Source organism: Carcharhinus amblyrhynchos, chromosome 19 (genome assembly GCF_965287045.1).
Source record: "Carcharhinus amblyrhynchos chromosome 19, sCarAmb.v2.hapA, whole genome shotgun sequence".
Classification (NCBI taxonomy): domain Eukaryota; kingdom Metazoa; phylum Chordata; class Chondrichthyes; order Carcharhiniformes; family Carcharhinidae; genus Carcharhinus; species Carcharhinus amblyrhynchos.
The window spans coordinates 38,227,864-38,252,230 of record NC_137342.1 but is presented as its reverse complement, the minus strand read 5'-3'; the positions used below and the strand labels follow the sequence as shown (position 1 = coordinate 38,252,230).

Below are 24,367 nucleotides of genomic sequence, written 5' to 3'. Positions count from 1 at the left end.
TGCTGTCATGGGTTTCCCTTATCTTCGTATTACTTTGAAACATTGCCATCATTCCTGTCTGCCAACCAATTCTCAATCCATGGCTCAATCTCAGTGATGTGGACGTGCTGGTGTTGGACTGGGGTAAACACAGTAAAAAGTCTGAAAACACCAGGTTTTAGTCCAACCGATTTATTTGATAGTAAACTCACAAGCTTTTGAGGTTTCCCTCTTCGTCAGGTCGAAGAGGGAAACCTCGAAAGCTTGTGAGTTTACTATCAAATAAATCGGTTGGACTAAAACCTGGTGTTGTCAGACTTTTTACTCAATCTCAGTGACCAGAGAAGAGGAAACTGGTAGTTACATCAAACAAATGACTTGCCTCTTTCACAATGGTGTTTCTCAGTAAATGTCGTAACTTTTGAAGAAATGATTGACCGTAATAGTGCAAGGGGTGTGTTAGACTCTCATCAGCAATAATGGTGCAGAGTAACGGGTGAATTAGATTAGGGGAGGTTAAAACTTCCAGCCCGAGGGACACTTCTGGACAATTTTACCACTTGAGACATTCTAATTCTTTCCCCCTTCTTATTTCTCAGTTCTACCCATATAGACTCAATGGCCAAAGACTTGGATATATCCCCTCTCGGTACAGCCAGATGCTTTCCCTAATCAAAAGTGCAACTTCCCCTCCTCTCTTACCTCCTGTTCTATCTTTCCTGTAGCAGCTGTCCCTCCCTTAGCCATGTTTCAGTAATTGCTATAATATCCAGTTCCATGTACCTATCAAGGTCCTGAGTTCATCTGCCTTGCCTGTCAGGCCTTGCGTTGAAATAAATGCAGTTTAATCTGGACTTCTCTTGTTCCCTGTCTTGCTTCTGTCTGATCTGTCTGGTACTAGGATTACTAGTACACTGCCTTTACTAATTAATGTGTTCTGTTTAACTTCCGCGCTGTCCTCAAACTTCTCTTTGTCTCCTACTGCATTGGATCCCAACCCCCTGCCAAACTAGTTTAAACCCACCCGAGAAGGCTCTAGTAAATCTCCCCGCCACGAAGTTAGCCCCCTTCCAGTTCAAATGTAACCCATCCCTCTTGAACAGATCAGCCCTTCCCCAGAAAAGATCTCAATGATCCAAAAATCTAAATCCCTGCCCCCTGCACCAGCTCTCAAGCCAGGTATTCATCTGCCTAATCCTCCTATTCCTACTCTCACTAGCACATGGTACCGGTAATAGTCCTGAAATTACTACCTTTGAGGTCCTGCATGTTAGCCTTCTGCCTAACTCTCTATATTCACATTTCAGGATTTCATCCCTTTTCCCACCTAGGTCATTGTACCAATATGTACAATGACCTCTGGCTGCTCACCCTTCCCCTTAAGAATGTCCTGCAATCACTCAGACGTCCTTGACCCTGGCACCAGGGAGGCAACACACCATCCTGGAGTCTCGATTGTGGCCACAGAAACGCCTGTCCATGACTCTAAAAAGCGAGTCCCCTATTACTACCGCTCGCTTGCTCTTTGCCCAGCCTTTTCCCACAGCAAAACCAGCTGTGGTGTCACAGGCCTGGCTACTGCTGGTATCTCCCCCTAACAGCTCTCTCCCTCAACTGCATCCGAAATGATATACCTGTTTGAAAGGGGAATAGATACAGGAGATTCCTGCACCACCTGCCTGCCTCGCCTGGCAGTCACCCATCTACCTGTCTGAATCTGTGGTATGACAACTTCCCTATAACTTTTGTCTATCACATTCTCTGCCTCCTGTGTGCTCCGCAGTGCATCCACCTGAACAATATGGTCTGTGAGAAGCTGCAACTGGACACATTTCCTGCAGACAAAGTTGTCAGGGTGACTAGATTGCTCCCTAATTGCTGACATCAGGCAAGAGGAACATGCCACTGCCCCTAGCTGCCATTTTGCCCTTATACGGATCAGAACATTGCAACTCACCTCTCCCTTGCTTGTGGTCCTCCTGCCGACTTTTTTATTGGTTAGAGGCGGAGGGAGTGAGGGAAACATTGAAGTAGTGGTTGGGGTTTAACTGTCCCTTCACAGCAGCTTCTCCACAAACTACCTTCTGGTCACAGTGACTGCACTTATGCAAATGTGACCTGCAACCGCCAATCACCTTTGCTGGTGAGTTAGTTTTATACTCACAGTTACGCTCAGCTCTGCCCTCCGACCTCTCACTGCAGACTAGGCCGCGGATCCCCAAGGTAAGTTAGTTTTATATTCATAGGTCAGGGCATTTCATGTGTCTGTGTGGATTCGATGGGCCGAAGGGCCTCTTCTGCACTGTAGTAGTCTGTGATTCTGATTCTGTGACTGCCCGAGGAAGCACATGGATCTGAGGCTGGAAGATGGACTTCCTCCATGGCGCTGAATCTGGAAAGTCTGGAAGATCCAGCTGTAGTTGCTCCCCTGCCCACTGCCATGGTATGTTTGGAGATCCAGGGTTGCCAGTAGCCTCTATTCTGAACTCCAGAGGCAGCCCCAGGAATCATTTGGGTGAGTCCCGACATCTGCGCATCCAGAAGTGTTTTGCACCAGCGTGTTTCCCCACCAGCATTGCAGAGAATCAGGCTTTGGAGGTTGGGCCTTTGTTTGCATCCCATCAGTGGGAAGCACATCAGTTTCATGCTGGCCTGCAGTGGGTTTCCCAATTCACCATGGTGGGCACCAGCAGAAGATCCCATGACAAATTCAAGCTGGTGTAAACCTAATTTCTGAGCCTCCGACCAACATCGCTCTCCTCCCCACTCCCACCCAACATTGAAATTGTTGGCGGGGGTAAGGGAGAATTCTACCCAAAGTTTTGGATGAGGTGTCAGCCATTTTGACTGAGGTAATTCACTCAGAGGGCTGTGAATCTTCAGGATTCTCTATCCTACTCTGGATGGTCAGTCATTAAGCGTATTCAAGACTGAGATCAATATATTTTTGAGTACTAAGGAAATCAAAGGATGATGGGGGCAGAGAGAGAAAGTGAAGTTGATGTAGAAGATCAGCCGTGTTCTTATTAAATGGCAGAGTAAACATGAGGGACAGCATGGCCTATGCCTGTTCCCAGTTCTTATACTGTTACATCCAAGCGCAGGGTTAATCCAAATTCATAGCAGAGCTTTCGCAAGTTCTATAAATCAGATTTATCACTACGAGAGAAAAGAAAAACTTGGCACAGGATCCACAGTCTCCTGTAGCCCTCATTGGCTGAACCGTGCAGCACACTGTGGATGATGCAAAATCCCACAATTTGCTGGACAATTTTCTTCTGAGCTTCTGTCTGCTCTCTGTAACTGCTCAGTTTAAATCTGCGAACAACCTGACCAACTTGCAATAGTCTCCAGACTCACAATGTTTCCATAAGATATGTGCAGTATATCTTTAATAAAACACGCTGATCAAAGATTTATGTTACCATCTAACTGACACCTGCAAGTGAATTGGTTGCAGAATTTGCAGAAGTTCCAAAAATCAGATTTATCGCCCTTGGGCAAAACAAACTCCACACAGGATTCACAAAGCTTCCTGTTGCCAACAAGTTCTCATATTTCATTGCATACCTCAGGAAGAGAGTTGTGAGTTTTATAAGGAAATGTCAACCACAAGCTTATCGCAACACTTTATGGTATCCACCTCCGTATATTGATAACCGTGGAACTGCACAAATAGTTACACCTCAGTTACTGTTGGTAACACTGCAACTGCCAGTCTCCACCACTGACAGGAATCTCTCACCATTTCAATAACTTGCCTTTATGAATTGCCTCGGTTGTTAAAGACTTCACCCAGCGGCTCACAAACATCTTGAGACTGGAACTTCCAGCGGATTGAGGTGGAAGAACTCAACACGATAAGGTGAGTGCTGGAGGATCCTTTTTTGGGAAGGAGGAACTAGCTGGTCTTCTATGGTGATGAGCATGGGCATGGAGTCAGGGTTATGATTGTCCTTAGAGTATTGACCTAAAAGAGTGGCGAGAATGTAAAAGTTGCCATCCCAGGGTGTAGCTGAAGTGAGTATGATAGATATATTTAAGGGAAACTAGATAAGAACATGATGAAATAGAGGAAAGGCTGTTGGGTTTTCATGAAGACTGTGTGGAGGATGGGCTTGAAAGGCCTTTTTCTTGCTGTAAATATTTTGTAAAAAAATTTTTTTTGAGATATGGGCTTCATGATGCTGGCTTTATTTAAAAACCTTCCATTGACCTGAAGGAACTCTGTCCAAACTTTTATGATAGATCCATTGTACAGCCTTGAGTGTTGGATATTCCACTTGCTGAACTATTAGCCAATGGAGATATCTTTGCCTTTGACCAAACCCAGATTGGGGAAATGTCCCAATGTCATGTCACCAGTGCCTGAGTTACCGTCAACAAATATATTAAAGTGAAAAAGTGAGTAACACTGTTTCTATTTCATTCTTTGTTTCCACAGATAATGAGGGCGCTTTGGCTCTTTCTCAGCATTGTCTTTGCAACTGCTCATAGTCCGGTAACTTTTGTTGGGTGAGTAAATTTCTTGGGTCAGCAACCTTTCTTGAGCTATGGTGTTGTGACAGTCAATCTGTTCCTAGCACCTTCTCTCAGGCCTACTTCTTTAGGCCTTCTACCTAAGCCTTTTCTAATGTAATTAACGTCCTCCTGTTATAACTGGGTTAAGGGGTTAATTCCTTGGAAGAAGGATGAAGAAAATCTCAGGTGACTAACTATATTTTCATTCCAGAAAAAGAAACTGAGGGAAGATGTGATCCAACCTATCAAAATAAGTATCAATCAGGTGAAAATAAATAAGCGGTTTAAGTTGGACAATAAGCATGGGATATGGCATTATAGGCTTTCATGAGTTGCAGGTAAGGTTGGATGTCAGATAGAACTATTCTCGCCATAAATTACTTAATGGGCAACAAATTCTTACAAAAAGATTCAGATAGGGTCAACTGACCCCTTTTGAAAGAGATGGATCGATATAAATTAGAAACAATCTCAGTCTATCCCAAAGCACTTTAGAGCCAATTAAATACTTTTGAATCATAGTTATTATTCAGGAAACACAGCGGCCAATTTTCAGTGTGGTAATGGCCAGATAATGTTTTATTTAGTGAAATTGAGGGATAAATTGTTGTCAGGTGTCTGTGGATAACTTCCCTGCTCTGCTTTGCGATAAAGCCATGGAATATTTTGCATTATTTTTGAAATTAAAATCTCTGTATCAGAGCAAGAGTGGACTGTGAAGTGATGGGAAGAGCCAGCCTCAGAACAGAACACAGAACGGGTCTCAGAGCAGAACCCAGAGCGGGTCTCACAGCAGAACTCAGAGAGGGTCTCAGAGCAGAACCCAGAATTGGTTTCAAACCAGAACCCAGAGCAAGGATCTCAGAGCAGAACCCAGAGTAGGTCACGGAGCAGAACCCATAACAGGTCTCAGAGCAGAACCCAGAGCAGGGGTCCCAGAGCAGAACCCAGAGCGGGGGTCTCAGAGCAGAACCCAGAGTGGGTCACGGAGCAGAACCCATAGTGGGTCTCAGAGCAGAACCCAGAGCGGAGGTCTCAGAGCAGAACCCAGAGCGAGTCTCAGGGCAGAACCCAGACAGCAGGCACTGTTTCATCATATTCAGACATGCAACAGCACCTCCTCAATGCTGCACTGGAGTGTTGGCCTAGATTTTTGTGCTAAAGTATCTGGAGCACGACTTAAGAGGATTCAAGATGATGCCAGAGCAAAGCGACCTCTTACGAGCTGTCCCCAGCATGCCCTCTAATTACTCTTGTTCTATGATTTTAAAACTGTATTCTCATTCTCTTAAACTCTCTACAGTCTAGCTATGACTGTAACATTATATTCTGCATCCTCTCCTTTTCTTCTCCTTTATGTGCTCTATGAACGGTATGCTTTGTCTGTATAGCGCGCAAGAAATAATACTGTACCCCAATACATGTGACAATAATAAATCAAATCTAATCAATCTTAAGACTAAGAGCTGAGCATGATACTCAAGTGAGCCACGCTGGCAATGAACATCGGGTGGAAAGACAGGATTACAACAATGTTTAATTTATTTTGCCTCAGAGAGGTGGGGAAAAAACATAATATCTTTCAAATTAGGGCAGGGTTTCCCAAACTTTGCAAACAGCAGAACCGTAGTGACCTCCCAACAGCATCAAGGAACTCCAAGCATTCTCAATATGTCAATGCCCTATTTTGCCACAAAACAGATGTGAACATAGAAATCAAATGTAAACCAGTATTTCTAGTTATAAGTATGTATATATTAGGAATTAGAAACAGGCACTCAGTCTCAAATACTTTCACTAGCAACATGACCTCCACTAATTAACCCTTTACCAAACCACTCTCCCATAGTCCCTTAACATTAACGCTTGGAAATAGTACCCATTTTAGGAATGGGCCATCTAAAAAGTTGTCTCATTTAAAAAAATAATCTTACCCTGGCCTTTGTCATTTTTAATAGGATAGTGATGCTGGAAAGGTGATACCCGTATCAGACACACTCACCACGTTCTAAATTTGGCTCAGAGACCCACTCTGGGTTCTGCCCTGAGACTCGCTCTGGGTTCTGCCCTGAGACCCACTCTGGGTTCTGCTCCAAGACCTACTCTGGGTTCTGCTCTGAGACCCACTCTGGGTTCTGCTCCAAGACCCACTCTGGGTTCTGCTCCGAGACCCACTCTGGGTTCTGCTCTGAGACCCACTCTGGGTTCTGCTCTGAGACCCACTCTGGGTTCTGCTCTGAGACCCACTCTGGGTTCTGCTCTGGGACCTGCTCTGGGTTCTGCTCTGAGATCCTCTCTGGGTTCTGCTCTGTGACCTGCTCTGGGTTCTGCTCCAAGACCCACTCTGGGTTCTGCTCCAAGACCCACTCTGGGTTCTGCCCTGAGACCCACTGTGGGTTCTGCCCTGAGACCCACTCTGGGTTCTGCTCTGTGACCCACTCTGGGTTCTGCTCTGAGACCCTCTCTGGGTTCTGCTCTGTGACCTGCTCTGGGTTCTGCTCTGTGACCCACTCTGGGTTCTGCTCTGTGACCTGCTCTGGATTCTGCTCTGTGACCCACTCTGCGTTCTGCTCTGTGACCTGCTCTGGGTTCTGCTGTGAGACCCTCTCTGGGTTCTGCTGTGAGACCCGCTCTGGGTTCTGCTCTGAGACCTGTTCTGTGTTCTGTTCTGAGGCCGGCTGTTCCCATCACTTCACAGTCCACTCTTGCTCTGATACAGAGATTTTAGTTTCATGCTGTTCCCAGCTCGTCCAATCAGAGAGTGACCAGCCTTTCATTGGACAAGTATCTGTGCAGCATTTTTCCAATTTTACAAATGAACCTGTCCTGCCACGGATCCCCTAATCCGATAGCCTCCTGATACCTGCTGACCCCCTGGCACCTGCTGACCCCCTGACACCTGCTGACTCCTGGCAGACTCCAATGGAACCCCTGGCAGGCTGACCCCACCCCCTCCCCGGGACCCAATGCCACCCTGGCAGGCTCCCACTGATTCCTGCACCTGCTGAGCTCTCAATATACAAATTGAACAGGCTAACAACACGTAACTATTTACATTGTGCGGAACGCAGATTAAGCTGCTGATGCATAGACCTTCACATCTCCTTTTCCCACCTTAAGATAAAAGCAAAGTCCTGGGTTGCCGGAATCTGAAATAAAAACAGAAAATGCTGTAAAATCTCAGCAGGCTCCCGCTGACCCCCAGTGTCTGCTGACCCCCTGACAGGCTCCCATTGACCCCCTGGCAAGCACCCCCTGACCTCCCCAGTTCCTCAGATCCCAGTTTGGGAGTCCCTGAACTAGTGAATTGATTTTATGAAGTTGAGCAGTGTAGAATAATCTGACTTTGGGGCCTTGAATATCTGACAGATATCAAAATGGTGAACAGCACCCATTTCCACATACCTGTCACTTTTGCAAACTAATATTAGGCTTGAAAAGTCACAAGTAATTCACTTACTGAAACCTTTTTTGTTTCCTCATATTTTATTTTCACTAGTTTTTATTCCAGGGATGGCCCCTAGCTGAGGTAACAGACATTTTGCTATTTAATTGCCTTCTGGAAAGTTCCATGCTCAGAACGGTTTGCCTGTTAGCTCTTGTCTGCTAGATTACCCTCGCTGTGGAGAGGTTTGATCGCCCTGTCAGCAACCTTTCAACCCACCCCCCATAACAATCTACCAAGGGGATATCACACCCAGTATTGGGTCAGATTATCCAAAATCGACTTTATCAATAGTGCAGCATTTTGTAATGTGAGATTCACATAAATACGCAAAGCTGCAACACATGCAGCAAAGGTGCAGAACATCATTCAGTGTCAGAGAATGAACAGGTTAATACTAATGATGTAACTTTCGTTCGAATTGTTTATTAACCAGTAACTGTAAAGTTGGACATGTTCTCACTGGAAAAGGGAGTGGCATTGTGATTGCTTTGACAATTCTAAAGTGACTAGGCTATACCAATCATAACAAGCTATCTCACCTTATCCAGGTGACCCCAGGGTGTAGACTAAGGGCTTAGAACAATATTGAATACTCTGAGTAACTCTTACATGCTGTGTGTCTGCCCGCATTCCCGGGAGACTCCCTGTGTACCCATGTCATCACAGTGTCCACATGACCACTTGTGATCTTTCCTGCTCACATTCGGACAGCTGGTGGGTTCTGGGGTGTAACAGTGTGACAGAACAGTCACTGGATGCAAACTACTTACAACACACAAACTGAACAGGCTGACAACACATAGTTATTTATATTGTGCGGAACACAGATTAAGCTGCTGATGCATAGACCTTCACATCTCCTTTCCCCACCATAAAATAAAAACAAAATACTGGGTTGCCAGAATCTGAAATAAAAACAGAAAATGCTGTAAAATCTCAGCAGGTCAGACAGCATCTGTGGGGAGAGAATAGAGTCAATGTTTTGAGTCTGGATGACTGTTCATCATGCAGGATCACCTATTCTCTCCCCATGGATGATGTCAGACTTGCTGAGATTTTCCAGCATTTTCTGCTTTTGTTCCTTTCCCCACACCTTCTTTGAAATAAATGAAGGCTTGTTGTAGACAAATCTGTGACATAGTCTTGGAATCTTGCATTTGGTTTAGTCATATGCCCTGAGGATGTGATTGTGCCAATTGGGTATGCTGGAGATGATATTGGGTTGGTGTCCTCAAAGTGGATGGCATTAGGCATCCTTTCGGTATACACCTAATGGCTGAAAGGTTGCTGCTTTGGTGTCTGGAAGAGCTTCCATTTCCACTGGAGTAGGGGACCTGGATTGTAGGTTGGATGGCTGGGGTATTGTGGAGGTTGATTGGTCCTGATACCTGCAGTAGGCATTGTCAGTTTCATATGTAATGGGCACCGTCCTAAGCTACCACAAAGTTGTTCAGCTGCAGGGCTTGGCCATGTATCACTGTAGGATTTGCCAGGATTTGCATTTCACATCCAAGATGCTGAAAATCTTGGCATTGAACATGTCAGCTATCATCTATTCAACCATCTTCATAGGGTGATGAGGTCTAAGCAACCTCCTGTTTAAGTGATCTGGTTCGATACAAACCCTGACCATGCCGTCTTTCTTTATTGCAGCCACCATTGCTGAAATGCATACTGTGGCCTCAGCTGTGGGAGTTGTGACTCCTGGTGTTGTTATCAGATGTAGTTCATTGACGACAGGCTAAGAGTGCTCTTCTTGGAGCACAGACTGCTGGCGGAATTGAGTCATCTAACTTCACATGGCATCCTCCAGGTAGCTTACCAATGACAGAGCAGTTGAAGATGTCTACACGGGGGACAAGGCCTGTACTTAAGGGAGGGGCTGAATTCCAAACTCTGGAAACAATATTTCAGAGGGTGATTGGTTAGAATGGAACCTTACTCCCTGGGGAGAAGCATGAGGGGCTAGTACTTATTTATTGATTCCTTTCTGTGCAGTGAATCAAAATCAGCTGCCATTATTTTTACAGGGACAGGCAATAAATCCTGAGTTAAAAACAGAGAATGCTGGAAAGACTCGGCAGGCCTGGTAGAGAGAGAAATGGAGATTTTGTTTTGAGTCCATGTGACTCTTCTTCCTGTGATGTTCAAGCAATGGGAATGAAAAAGAAGAAGACACAGTACGTTGTGAGATGTTCTCTGCAACTGCTGGGCCAGAAGGCACATCAGCACTTTTAGTTGGAAAGGGAAGGGTTGCCAACTCTGGTTGGACATTTTCCTAGAGGTGTCATCACGTGACCTTCTGCCTCCAATCTCCCCGCCCCCACAATTTCACAATTGGTCACCCAAAATGTCAATCCCCATGGCTTCCTACACAAATTGGCAAGTGAATAGTCTTTTCCATATCCAATTACTGGGCTCTTTACTGTCAATCAAACTGCCTGTTTCTTCTTATGTCCAACATTCTATAATAAATGACAATGTTCAAAGAATGATTTGCTAATGCCCCTGTAATATTCTCCCCAGATTTGATGACGGTCTTTAATTCCTGGAAATTAGACTGTAATCCTTGAAAATGTGCAGACAATCCCAGATAGTTTGTAATGCTGGTAAAGTGATACACTTCATGTAGAAAACCTTATTTCCCGCACCTGATGTAGACTGTGACATCACTTTTATCTCTCAATCTTTCTCCAAAAATTACATCAGTTATCATCTGAAGCAATTATATTATTTGTTCCCAAGACCTGACATATTCCAATAGTTTTTCTTCTCTCAGAGACTAAGGCTCAGATTTTCACCCCCAAGTCAGCGGTTGGATCTACAATCCCTGGAAACGGTGCACAGACAGCCACAGGAACAGCCTAATGTGAGGTGGGCTGTGTGAAAGGTCGGCCTCGGTGCTCTGGTAAATTGTTCCAGCTGCAAAAAAAACAAGAACAAAACACAACCCTCTCACCCCCATCCCCTTAATACCCACACACTCCCCTTTTCCCATTCATGCCAACTCACGCCACTTCATGCCCCCCCCACTCTGCAGTTAACATCCTCTGTGCCAACTCACCCAATTTCCACCACAGGCAGATCTCAGAAGCCATGCTACAATCAAATAAATTTCTTAGATTCAGTTTCAGACTTTATTTAAAAAAAAACACTCATTCATAAAAATTCATTCACTACACTTAAATTACTTCAACTACTTAATCCCTTATAAAGGCAAACATTTCATGCAAGTGCCCGATCCCTTATAACCACCAACATTTGTATTCATAGTTTTAACAGGTTTATAACTACTTGGAGCTTGGTAAGGGTGAAATTCATCATAAAATCCCTACAGTGCAGAAGGAGGCCATTTGGCCCATCAAGCCTGTACCGAAGACAATCCCACCCAGACTCTATTCCTATAACCCCACATATTTACCCTGTTAATCCCTCTGACACTAATGGGCAATCTAGCAAGGCCAATCAACCTAACCTGCATATTTTTGGACTGCAGGAGAAACTGGAGCGCCCGAAGGAAACCCATGCAGACATGGGGAGAACATACAAACTCCCCACAGAGAGTCACCCTTGGCCAGAATTGAACCCAGATCTCTGGCGCTGTGAGGCAGCAGCACTAATCACTGTGCCATCATGTTGCCTATTTGTTGCAGAGGGGAAATAAAGTTCTAAGTAATTTAAACCAAGGGCTAACAGCAAAAACTTAAAAACATAAATGAACAAATAATAATGTGGATAAAATTAAAATAATCTAAATAGCATAAGCAATGTTAAAAGGATCCAAATCAGTCTGGTACACAGAAACAATATGTAAGATTTAAGAGTGTACTAAAATAAGGAAGTAAGTAAACAATGGCAAGATTAATTAATTACAAATTAATCAAAAATCAAGCTACATCTATCAACAAAATATAATCTAGGTTTCAAGTACTTCTGCTTTGTCCAGAATTAAATCATTACTAACAAATATATAAATGAATACTAAAAAGAGGAGAGACTTGAGGTACTGGACAGGCTAAAATCAGTAAGAAGGAAATATTACAAAGCATGGCTGTATTTCAAGTTGATAAGTCACCAGGACCAGATTGGAGGATGCTGAGAAAAATTGGGGTGTAGGAGGTTCTGACCATGATCTTAGATGCAGGGGTGTTGCCGGTTGAGTGGAGAATTGTAAGTGTTACGGCCTTGATCAAGAAAGGGTGCAAGGATAAAGTTAACAACTACAGGCCAGTCAGTTTAACCTCAATGATGGGAAAACTTTTCGAAATGATGATCAAGGACAAAATTACCCTGTCACTTATAGATTAATTAAGGAAGTAGGAGTTTGTTAAAGCCAGTAGGAGTTTGTTAAAGGCCATTTGTGTATAATTAACTTGATAGAGTTTTTTGAAGAAGGCTCATTTGTCTAATTCTGTTGCTATGGTGTATGTGGATTCCAAAAAGGTGTTAGATAAAATATTACATGAAAGGCCCACATTCAAACCAGCAGCTCGATGATAACATCTGCATAGATATTTAAAGTTAACTGTAATCTATGGGGAGGCTGAGGAATGAAAGGAAAAGTGACAGCACGTAATGGACAGTTATAAAAACAGCAAATGCAGGAAATACTCAACAGGTCAGGCAGCATCTATGGATTGATAAAAACATTTATGTTTCAGGTCAATGACCTTTCATTGGAGGAACACTGGATGCTCAGTCATTGAATATATCCATTACTGATATCAATGGATTTCTGGACACAAAGGATATGGGATAGGTTAAGAAAGTGGAATTGAGGCAGAACTTCAGTGATGAGCTTCCTGAATGGCAGATGGGCCTTCTTCTTTGCTTACTTTGAAGTTCTTATTCCAATCGGTAGAGTAGGGGAAAGCAAGGAGAGATAGAGGAGAAAATCCCATAGATGCTGATACTATCCAACAGGTACTATGTACTTGTTGCCTGTCAGAATAAGGAAAAAGATTGTGGGGAGGACAACTACAATACTGATGAAGGCACTATGGAGCATAGGACTGCCCATAGGCTGGAGGAGCAGAATGGAAATGTAGAAGTTATAGGGAATTCAATAATTATGTGAACATATAGCATCCTCTGTAACCACAATCCTGGTGCCAAGGAAATATGTCAACGTGGGAGGAGTGGGAAGATCCAATTGTCACGTCAGACGAATGACATGCTAGTTAAGAAATCTGCTGATGGGTTTTTTAATACTGTCGACCACAAGCCTACATTGGTCAACGTACACGTTGGGATTCATATAACTCCATGTGCTAGAAGATTAGCCTTCTCAGCAATCTTGTAAGTAAAAGTTAAAGTTTATTTATTAGTCACAAGTCGACTTACATTCACACTGCAATGAAGTTACGGTGCAAATCCCTTAGTCGCCACACGCCAGCACCTGTTTGGGTACACTGAGGGGGAATTTAGCATGGCCAATGCACCAAACCTGCATATCTCTGGATTGTGGGAGGAAACCGGAGCACCCAGAGGAAACCCATGCAGACAAGAGGAAAATGTGCAAATTCTGCACAGACAGTGACCCAAACTGGGAATTGAACCCAGGTCCCTGGTGCTGTGAGGCAGCAGTACTAACCACTATTCCACCATGCTGCCCCAAGTAGGGCCCTAGCCATTTGCTCACCTTACAAGCTTGATGCAGAAATAGAGAACATCAAAGTTAACCTGTGGGACAAAGGCTTCTGATTAGATGATTGTTCGCTGCGTACTGCACAACCTTGCAAATGGACAGCTGAAAAGTAGCCGATTTACCTTAAATTACCCTGGAAAGGCAAATTATCTCAAAGATTTGAACAACAGATTAAACAAGCTGTTTCACGCTTCTAGTATGCAGTGGCTAGGTGAGCAGTACCGTCCATCAGTTTTGCCAACCACACAATTAAGCAGCATTGTGAATGTAGTTTAATGCTGGTGTGATGCCAGGTAGATGGGCCATATGTCCCATGTTCCTCTGGTTGGTTATAATAGGCAGAGTACAGATTGTACTCAACCAGACTGTGCTTGTAAAACCCTGCAAAACGTCCACCGGCAATTGGACAACACTTGTTGAACAATCCGGAGTGTGCTAATAGCTAAACCAGCAATAAATTTGAAACAATTAGTTGAATTTGTAATGTAACTCGTTTACTCTTGTTAGAAGCGATACACATGAATATGTAGGGAGTCATTCTCTGCAACCAAAAGGAATATGTTCAAGCCTTGAACCTTTTCTGAATTATCCTGGAGCTTGAGGAAGCTATAATTCATTGTTGCTTTCTCCATGACAATGCTGCAGTCAATCAGCATCGATTTGCCATTCAATCAGCACATTTTCCTCCTGTTGCTGTGATTATTTGGAAGTTAGCATTCTTGTATTTGTCCTGACGAGTGCAAAACTAAAGCTTCAGCAGAATGCCTCTCTTTGCAACAATATTGTAATCATAGTGAGTGGCAGAGCAGGCTCATAGGGCCAAATGGACTACTTCTGCTTCCAGTTTCCAATTCCACTAACAACCGTGATGCAGTATCTGACGTGCGATGTCTTAGCTTCCATTGCAGTACAAGTAGAAACCACCCAACATGTCAGTGCTGTTATGGAAGCTCAGGTTGAAAGCACATGAATTCAGACTGTTGAACAGGTGACCACTGTTCAAAGGGGCTTGAAGGATGTGTCAGCAGTCCAACAATGTGCTACCATTGAAGAATGTCAATGGTTCCATGGACCATTTATTATCCTCTTTCAGGATGGCAGCATCTATTCTCCCACCTTGCCAGTGTCCTTACTGTTGCCAGTCAGCTGCCCAAGTCAAGGTGATGCAGTCCACAGTCAGGCCTTCCAGAACAGGCTTGTTTGAGGTGGTCCAGCAAGAACACCTGCAGTCTGCCCCATTAAAAGTCAACATTCTCCCCAAGCCATGCTATAGCCACTGCGTTAGCATTACAAAGGGGCAAAGGCACTTAGAACACAGGCAGTTGGAAATGCACAAGGACTCTGGCTGATTTTTTATGCCAATGCTCAGTAGAGTAGCTCGGAACAAGTTATAATTTTGCCATGAATTCTACTCTCCATCATGCATGTTGAATAAAGCTGTTTTTAATTGAAGTTCTACACAGCCTTGGAAGACTCTGTTCATTACCTCCCACGGGACTTAGTTAATTTTGATGGAGCCAGAGACGCTCTGTGAAAATCCAGGCCTAAGAGAATGTCTGGTTAAATGCCAACTCTCTTCAATGCTAAGAGGACATTTTTAATTGCAGCAGGTAACATGCTAACTAATTGTGAATTACATGGTGCTGTGGATTAGACTTTTCTGATTGCTGCAGGACACAGGGAGAAATTTCTCAGGTTTTCCAGAATAGGCCTTAGATTTGCCCCTTATCGCTTGTGATTGTGAAGTTGAGGCATTATTATTGGTTGAGACAATGAAGTACATGGCTGCATTATTGCATAAATGGAGACGATCAATGGCCTCATCATCTTCCTTGTCCGTTTCGTTTCTGCAATATTGGGTGGCAATAACTGCAACCAAGGAATAACAACAATAAAGGTTTATTGATAATACAGAGCATCTCTTACAAGTTATGTGTCTGCCCACACCCAGGGGAGAATGCCCACACTCCTGTCATGTGACCCATCTTGTACCCACATTGTCCCAGTGTCCATGCGAGCATCTGGTCTACAGATTTGTATGTTTGTATGTATCATCATTTGAATTTGAAATGACCTGGACCTCCATTTTCTTAACCCTTTAGAGACCAGGTATTGAGAATCCATGTCAACAATGAGGAGCAGCTGGCTCTGGTGAAGTCCCTGGAGGAATCAAAACATTTGGCGGTAATTGTTCCAATTTAACTTCAAAATTTCTCTACATCCAAGGCATTGGGTCATTTGGAGAACCTGGGGCCTTAAGCCAGACAATCATATTGACAGACACATACAGATGGGATGACCCCAAAATTGTAGATCTTCTATCTCAGCCAATTGTCCCTTCTTTCTATTCTCTTTGACAATGCAACCTGAGTGTCACACTTCCAATGCATCTTGGCCTACCCGACCTTCTCTCTGACCCTTGGCAGCTTTTTGCTGTGTGGGTGTAGGTTCATCATTTTGGTTCTCAAAAAGATCTGCTCTCTGTGTTTGGTGACCAGGTTGTGTAACAGAGAACGTGAACATGAATCATCAGTTTTGGGTTGGTCTCATTGCCGGAACTGCTTGCCAGGGTTGTTGAGGCAACGACACTGGGTCCTCAGAGAGATGACTTGCACTAAAACAAACTTGCTTTTAGGGTCCTTCAAACTCAGGCATCCTATTTTGGGCAGGATATGAGGCATAACTCCCTTGTTCTTCAAATTAAACTAGAGGCATGGGAGCCTTGCCTCCAACTAGGGGCCAGATAATGGATACTCAATTTTCACATCGCCATGTGAAACAGCAACTCTGACAGTACAGCACCCCCTCAGCGCTGCATAACAGTGTCAGCCTTTCTAGTTTATGTGCTGAGCTGCACATAAACCTCAACACCATCCAGGTCAAAGCAAACTTGATCGACAACCCATCCACCAACATAAACTCGCACCATCCCTCTGGCTCACAATGGTTGTATCATGCACAAGATTCATTGTAGGGACTCTCCAAACTTCCTTTGATACCTTCCAAATCTGTGATCTCTACCAGCTAAAAGAACAAGGGCAGCAGACACTTGGGAACCCCACCACCTGCATGTTCCTCTCCAAGTTACACACCATCTTGACTTGGTAATATAATGCTGTTCCTTCACTATCACTGGATCCAAATCCTGTATTGAAATGCCTAACTATCAGAACAGTGGGTGCACCTACAACCGTTGGACTGCAGTGTTTCAGGAAGGTGGCGCACCACCACATTCCCAAGGACAATTAGGGACGGACAATAAACACATTTTTAAAAACCATGCACAGGAGTGGCATTTGAACTCTCAACCTTCTGACTCTGGGGCAAGCATGTTATCAAAGCCATGGCTGACACTGTTTTGTATAATGAATTGAACTCTGGAATGTCTCCTTTGCAGCTCGATTTCTGGAAAGAACCTGAAAATACTGCCCTCCCGATTGAAATCCGGGTCCCTCGCAAACATGTTCGTGCTGTCAAATCCTTTCTGAAGTCTAATGGTATCACATATTCCATCATGATCAAGAACCTACAGGTAAAGCTTCCAAACTCCTGGCCCATGCTCTGTGAGCTGTCAGTTTGTGACTGAGTGGAGAGGCAGTTTGGCTGTTTACTGCCTCTCCTCAGCTTGTGATGAGTAAGGACTGGTCATTAAACACCAGCACAATGTTATACGGCTGTTAAAATAGGAAACAGAATTACTGTCATACATAGTCAGGAGTATAATATGTTTATCTATCCAAGAAGATGAAATTAAAACTATTGTACTTACCCCTGGTGAGACCACATCAAGAATCCTTTTGGTCCCCCTATTTTTGGGATTATTCTACTTAGAGCAGAGAAAGTTAAGGGGAGATTTAATATTGGTGTTTGAATATAGGGCAGCATGATGGCACAGTGGTTAGCACTGCTGCCTCACAGTGCCAGGGACCCGGGTTTGATTCCCAGCTTGGGTCATTGTCTGTGCTGAGTCTGCATGTTCTCCCCCCATGTCTGCGTGGGTTTCCTCCAGGTGGTCCAGTTTCCTCCCACAGTCCAAAAGACATGCTGGTCGACCATGCTAAATTCTCCCTCAATGTACCTGAACAGGCACTGGAGTGCGGCAACTAGGGGATTTTCACAGTAACTTAATTGCAGTGTTAGTTAAGCCTACTTGTGACAGTAATGAATAAGCTTTAAAACTGAAGTTAATTGAGATGATAATATGATAAATAGGAAGAAATTGTGTCCACTGGCAAGGGGATTGATAATCAAATAGCACAGACTCTTGACAGGAGAACCACAGGGGAGATGAGAACCATTTTACGCAGCAAGCCTTTATGATTTGGATTCCATTGTCTGAAAGGGTGGTGGAAGCAGATTCAATAGCAACTGTCAAAATGGGACTGTGATGTGGAGATGCCAGCGCTGGACTGGGGTGGGCACAATAAGAGGTCTCACAACACCAGGTTACAGTCTAACAGATATATCTGGAATCACGAGCTTTCGAAGCACTGCTCCTTCATCGGGTGACTCACCTGGCAATTGGAGCCAGGAGAAGGTCACATGATGAAACCTCTAGGAATTTGTCCAACCAAAGTTGGCAACCCTATCATGATCCCTTGATGCTATTTGAAGAATGTTATCAAGTTATCCTAGGGTGTTCTGGTCAGCATTCCTCCCTCAGTCTAAACAACCATCTTTCATCCACCTCTTTGGGGAAATGCAGCTGGTACAGAATGGATGCTGTAGGGATGTGAGAAAACAACAGACACTAGATGGCATTGTGTAAAGTGCTTTCAGTTGGGATAAGGTTTTTTTTGTAAATCTGAATATTATTAATCGGATGTTTCTTCAGTTCAGTTTTTGAAACTGAATTTGTTTAATCTTGCTTTTCAGACTTTGGTGAATAAAGAATATGTAAAGCCGTTATTCTCTCAGCCGAAAAATGACACCAACAGCTTTGATTACGGAGCCTACCACAAACTGAGAGAGGTGAGGAACTGTATAATCTGCAGTGTTATTCTCAATGTTACTAGATCAGACCATAGCTAATTGGTTCAGCGCCAACAACATCTTACATTTCTACAGCAGGTTTAAAATATCCCGAGGCTTATTACAGGACTGTTCTCAAAGACTAAGACCTGGACACATGAAAGAGATATTAGGACAGGTCACCAAATGTCTGAGGCAAAGAGATGTATTTTGAGGAGTGACTTTAAGGATGGGAGAGGGTTGGAGAAGTTAGGAGGCTTACTGGAAGATATTTCAAAATCTCAGGGAAATCGAGCAAGCCAGAAATGGAGGAATGCAGAGATCTTTTGAGGAGGAGGTGACAAAGCCAAGACCAGCTTGAACATTAGGCTGAGATTTTAAAATCCAAGACATTGCAGGACTGAGGATCAAATCAGCAAACACAGGGGTGAAGGATTGTTGTGATTTCAGATATTGGAGGAGTTTTTTGGATGAGATCAAGTTTATAGACGGTGATAAGATGTAAGGACTGACCAGAAGACTATTGGAATAGTTGAATCTGACACAGGCATGGAGGAGGATTTCAGTAGCAGTTGGATTGAGGCAGGAGGTGAGGTTCTGGAAGTGGAATTTGGCAGTCTTGATAGTGAAGAGAATATGGAGCAGGATCTTTTGGGTGGCCGAGTTTCGATGTCAGCTCCCCACAGCCATTTAACGCCCCTGAAGATACTAAGTTAACCCCTCAATCACTGTTATTCAACCAGGAAGAACGTGCAGGGTTATGGGGAGAATGGCACTAAGTGAATTGCTCATTCGGAAAGCTAGTACAGATATAATGGGCCGAATGTCCTCCTTCTGCACTGTAACAATTCTGTGAAGTTCCACTTTAGAGAACAGTCACTCAATCTAATTGGTCAGAAAAACCATAATCTCAGCAATGCCACCAACAGTGGTAGTCACTGTGGGAACTACAGGCAATCCACAGATTCCAAATATTGGGAGCCCAGGGCCAAATAAAAGTGGGGGTTTCCTAATGGAGACTGAGGTTTGTGGTGATGGAAGTGGGGTGGTGGTGGGGGGGTTGGGGGAAGGTGTGGGGGAGTGAGGGAGGTGTTGGTTCGGTTGAAAAGGTGATGGGAGGGGGGGAGCACTCAAGGGGAAGAGGCCCAATCGGGAGAAGGGGCCGGTGAGGGAGAATCTCACCCTCCTTTCCACCTGAGGCCCAAGGAGGATAACCTGCCAGGCTTCCAATGCCTCCCTAACTCCCAATACCTGACCTAATCTTGCTAACTTCACCTTTGTAACTGGATAATTGGCTATTTAAGGAATTCAATCAGGTGGTATTGGGTTAAGGGCAAACCTGCCACTCACCTGTGTCCCAGTAAAATTTCAGACATGTCAGGGGTGGGCAGATAGTGGGTGGAGAGCCCACCTTCAGGAATTTAACACCACCCTGCCTGCAAACCCACTGATGCGTGGGGGAGGAGGCTGTAAAATTCTATCATTGAGTTCAGAAAACACCTTCATTTCTTATTGGACACTGGGTATGTGAGTTGTCTGGTTCAACCTGAGTCAGTGATAGGGAGAGGAATAGAGATGGTAGCTAGGAAACAGAGTTTGTGGTGTATCATAGAAAACTGATGGAAATGGATCCTTCCTTTGGATCAATTGCGTGAATTCAACAATCTTACATTCTCATTGAAGTCTCACTCAATGCAACCACAGGCGGGAGAAGCGGAGGGGGGGGAGGATGATATTTCTATCTCTGATCCGTACTCCCTCAAACTCAGCTCTCCCACTGAAAGCACAGGATAATTCAATTCAACTTTGACAGATGCCTCTTTGGTTTAGGAGATTGCAGCTGATTACAGGCACACCTTTCTCTCCAAATGCAAACAGCAGAATCTGTAGAGACCCGACAGCAGCTGAGACCCATGAGCATGTGGGGTTTGTGAATCTGCTAGCAGATTTGGGTGACACAGTGGTTAGCAATAGCTGCCTCACAGCACCAGGGACCCAGGTTCAATTGCAGCCTCGGGTCACTGTCTATGTTTGCACTTCTCCCCATAACTGCGTGGGTTTCCTCCGGGTGTTTCAGTTTTCTCCCACAGTCCAAAGATGTGTGGGTTAGGTTGATTGGCTATACTAAATTGACCCTAGTGTCAGGGGGATTAGCAGGGTAAATATGAGGAGTTATGGAATAGGGCCTAGGTGGGATTGTGGTCAGTACAGACATGATGGGCTGAATGGCCTCCTTCCCTACTGTAGGGATTCTATGATTTCATGAGGTTAAGGTAAAAGTAAACGCAAGTTTGTTCTCTGGGTTTCCATATGTTTCAATGGAGCCTGATGCATAAGGAAATGTTGGGGAATGCTGCATCTGGTTGCCAAGAAAGACGTATCTATCCTCAATTATGGGGCAATGCCCCAACATTGGGGCATTGAACAAGACAGAAGTCTGCTATGTTGCATCGTAGAAAACATTCCATTCATTCGCTAACCCATCCAAGAAATGTCTAAGAAACCTGTACTTTTAAGAACACTTGTTTTTGCATGGTTCTCAATGACGACATTATTCAGGGATTTATTGATGTCACTTACATGTTCTCTATTTGTGTTTTCGCCTCAGATTTTTGCTTGGGTGAAGAACCTTGCAGCTGAAAATCCGCATATAGTCAGAAGAACGCGAATCGGTAGAAGTTTCCAAGGGCGAGCACTTTATGTCCTGAAGGTTGATCAAAAATTAAAGACATTTAATATCTCATCATCACATAGGAACCTTGTGCTATTTCAGGACAGTTTGCTGGTGCTTAATCAATAACTAAATGGCATTCAATCATGTGAAGTATCAACTTCAACTGTGCACTTAATCATGTGTATTCAAGAAGAAGCTTCATGTATCTTAATACTGCTGCGGATATACTGACTGCAGCAGTTCAAGAAGGTGGCTCAACACCACTTTCTCAAGGGCAATTAGGGATGGTTAATTGCTAGCCTTGCCAGCAATGCTCACATCCCATTCAAAAAAAATCACATTGTCAATTACATCCCCGTGGGTAATGGTGACGTGATGCGGAAACTGGAGGAGTGGGGGTGGGAATGTTGCATAGTTCGCTGAGCTTGGGAATTGAGGCACATTGTTGAAATGGAGGAAGCTTTGCTTTGCACCTGCCTCATGCTGACAGTGAAGGGAAGTACACCTTAGGATGGAAACTGCATGATGCTAATTTTTCCTCTTCTCCATTGCTACATGGCCCAATTTCAAACAGCAAAAAGATCTGGCCCTCATGCTCAGCAAATACTGCTGGAATGTTCTCACTCAGTTTGTCTGTAATGGGCTTTGCACACAGTTCGGACAGTCCAAGCATAGATCATCCAGAATGAACTGGTCAAAATGGAGATTGCTCTTTCACCTCTAGCATCCTGCACGTCTCTCCATTAACAGCCAATCTCGTCTTTCCTCATTTAACATTGTTACCACAAGCAGTGTCTCCTGATCCTCATAACTTCCAAACAGGCCATTTCCTGTGTCCTTTCTCCTCTTTACATCCTCACTGAGATGAAACTGAAAGGTTCAATTGCATGCCCTTGTTTTATAGGGAGACTGGTACCTACAGACAAACCACAAGCACACAGCCTTGCATTTCCATTGTTGGACATGCATGGATGTGTGCACTTGCTGACAGTTCACTCTGCTCTAGGAGTGTGACTGACTCTTCTCCTGCTCTAACCAATGCTTTCCCAGAACTGGAAAACTCTGGAGCTCTTCAACTTCATCAATTTTCCCTTCCTCATACAATCTAAGAGTTGCAGAGCACAAACTTGCTGTTACATAACCAGTAATTTATCGATTTACTTTGGATGCCACACTGTAAGAAGGGTGTTAGCTCATTGGAGAGAATATAGGAGAGGTTTACAAGACTGGATCCAGGGATGAGAAACATAGTTCTGAGGAGAGATTGGAGAGGATGGGGCTGTTCTTCCTGGAGAGAAGAAGGCTAAGATGAGATTCGATAAAGATGTTCATAATCATGAGGGGGCTGGACAGAGTAGAGAGGAAGAGACTGTTCCTTCTCATAAAAGAACCAAAAACAAGAGGGCACATATTTAAAGTGATTTGCAAAAGAAGCAAATATGATGTGAGAAAAAAAATTTCCACATCAGTATTTGATTATGGAATGCACTGCCTGGAAGTGTGGTGGAGGCAAGGTCAATGGAAACTTTCAAGAGAGTACTAGATGGTTATTTGAATAGAAACAATGTGCAGAGGTACGGGGAAAAGGCAGGAGAATGACATAGGTCATAATGCTCATTTACAGACATGATGGACTGAATGGCCTCCTTCTGTGCTTTAACAATATTATGATTCTGTGATACTGTCCACTTCCTTACTCTTATTACTTTCATCTCTATAATACTTATGTGAAGATATTATAAAATATTGCCATATATTCTTTATCTCTAATATAAGGTAAGAACTAGAAAACAGGGCAGAGTCTGAATAATACTCCTTATTTTCTTAAGCCAATGTGACAATGAAACACAGCCCTTTACACACAGTGTTTATGAGATAGATAAATACTCAGATACCAGACAGTTGAGAAATTACTAGCATGTCGCTTTAACTGCTTACACTCAGCTTTGGCAATAATCAAGTGAAAGTCAGCAGGAACTTCAATCTGTGTGTATCTTTAGTTGGTTGTTTACACAAGGCAAATTTGAGTGAATCATGTCCTGTATTTGTGTGACACATTAACATGTTTCGTGCTGATGTTAGCTTTGGACATACCAAAGGGCCCATTCAATTTACGTAGCACTCACAGAGTCACTGCAGAATGAGTACTAACCATAGAACCATAGAAAATTACAGCTCAGAAACAAGCCCTTCGGCCTTTCTTGTCTGTGCTGAACCATTTTTTGCCTAATCCCACGGACCTGCACTTGGACTATATCCCTCCACATCCCCCTCATCCATGAACCCGTCCAAGTTTTTCTTAAATGTTAAAAGTGACCCCGCATTTACCACTTTATCCGGCAGCTCATTCCGCACTCCCACCACTCTCTGCGTGAAGAATCCCCCCCTAATATTCCCTTTAAACTTTTCTCCTTTCACCCTTGACCCATGCCCTCTAGTTTTTTTCTCCTCTAGCCTCAGTGGAACAAACCTGCTTGCATTCACTTTATCTATACCCATCAAAATCTTACACACCTCTATCAAATCTCCCCTCATTCTTTTACGTTCCAGGGAATAAAGTCCTAACCTATTCAATCTCTCACTGTAACTCAGCTTCTCAAGTCCCGGCAACATACTTGTGAACCTTCTCTGCACTCTTTCAACCTTATTTACATCCTTCCTGTAACTAGGTGACCAAAATTGTACACAATACTCTAAATGTGGCCTCACCAATGCCTTATACAACCTTATCATAACACTCCAACTTTTATATTCGATACTCCGATTTATAAAAGTCAGTGTACCAAAAGCACCCTTTATGATCCTATCCACCTGTAATGCCACTTTTAGGGAATTCTGTACCTGTATTCCCAGATCCGTCTGTTCAACCGCACTCTTCAGAGTCCTACCATTTACCCTGTATGTTCTACTTTGGTTTGTCCTTCCAAAGTGCAATACCTCACACTTGTCTGCATTAAATTCCATTTGCCATTTCTCAACCCATTTTTCTAGTTGGTCCAAATCCCTCTGCAAGCTTTGAAAACCTTCCTCACTGTCCACTACACCTCCAATCTTTGTATCATCAGCAAATTTGCTGATCCAATTTGCTGCATTATCATCCAGATCATTGATATAGATGACAAACAAC

The 24,367-nt window shown here is 43.8% G+C and overlaps 1 protein-coding gene across 1 annotated transcript in view; it reads left to right on the top strand.

The window, feature by feature from the left end:
• The first annotated feature begins 3,546 nt into the window (after positions 1 to 3,546).
• Positions 3,547 to 24,367, top strand: part of LOC145355480 (carboxypeptidase A1-like) — a 47,171-nt gene continuing 26,350 nt past the window's right edge. Inside the window, exons 1-6 of the mRNA XM_080207639.1 lie at positions 3,547 to 3,844; positions 4,424 to 4,494; positions 15,698 to 15,779; positions 16,993 to 17,127; positions 18,471 to 18,566; positions 21,175 to 21,276. Coding sequence (XP_080063765.1) covers positions 4,427 to 4,494; positions 15,698 to 15,779; positions 16,993 to 17,127; positions 18,471 to 18,566; positions 21,175 to 21,276 — 483 coding nt within the window. The 5' untranslated portion in view covers positions 3,547 to 3,844; positions 4,424 to 4,426. The remainder of the gene's footprint in view (positions 3,845 to 4,423; positions 4,495 to 15,697; positions 15,780 to 16,992; positions 17,128 to 18,470; positions 18,567 to 21,174; positions 21,277 to 24,367) is intronic.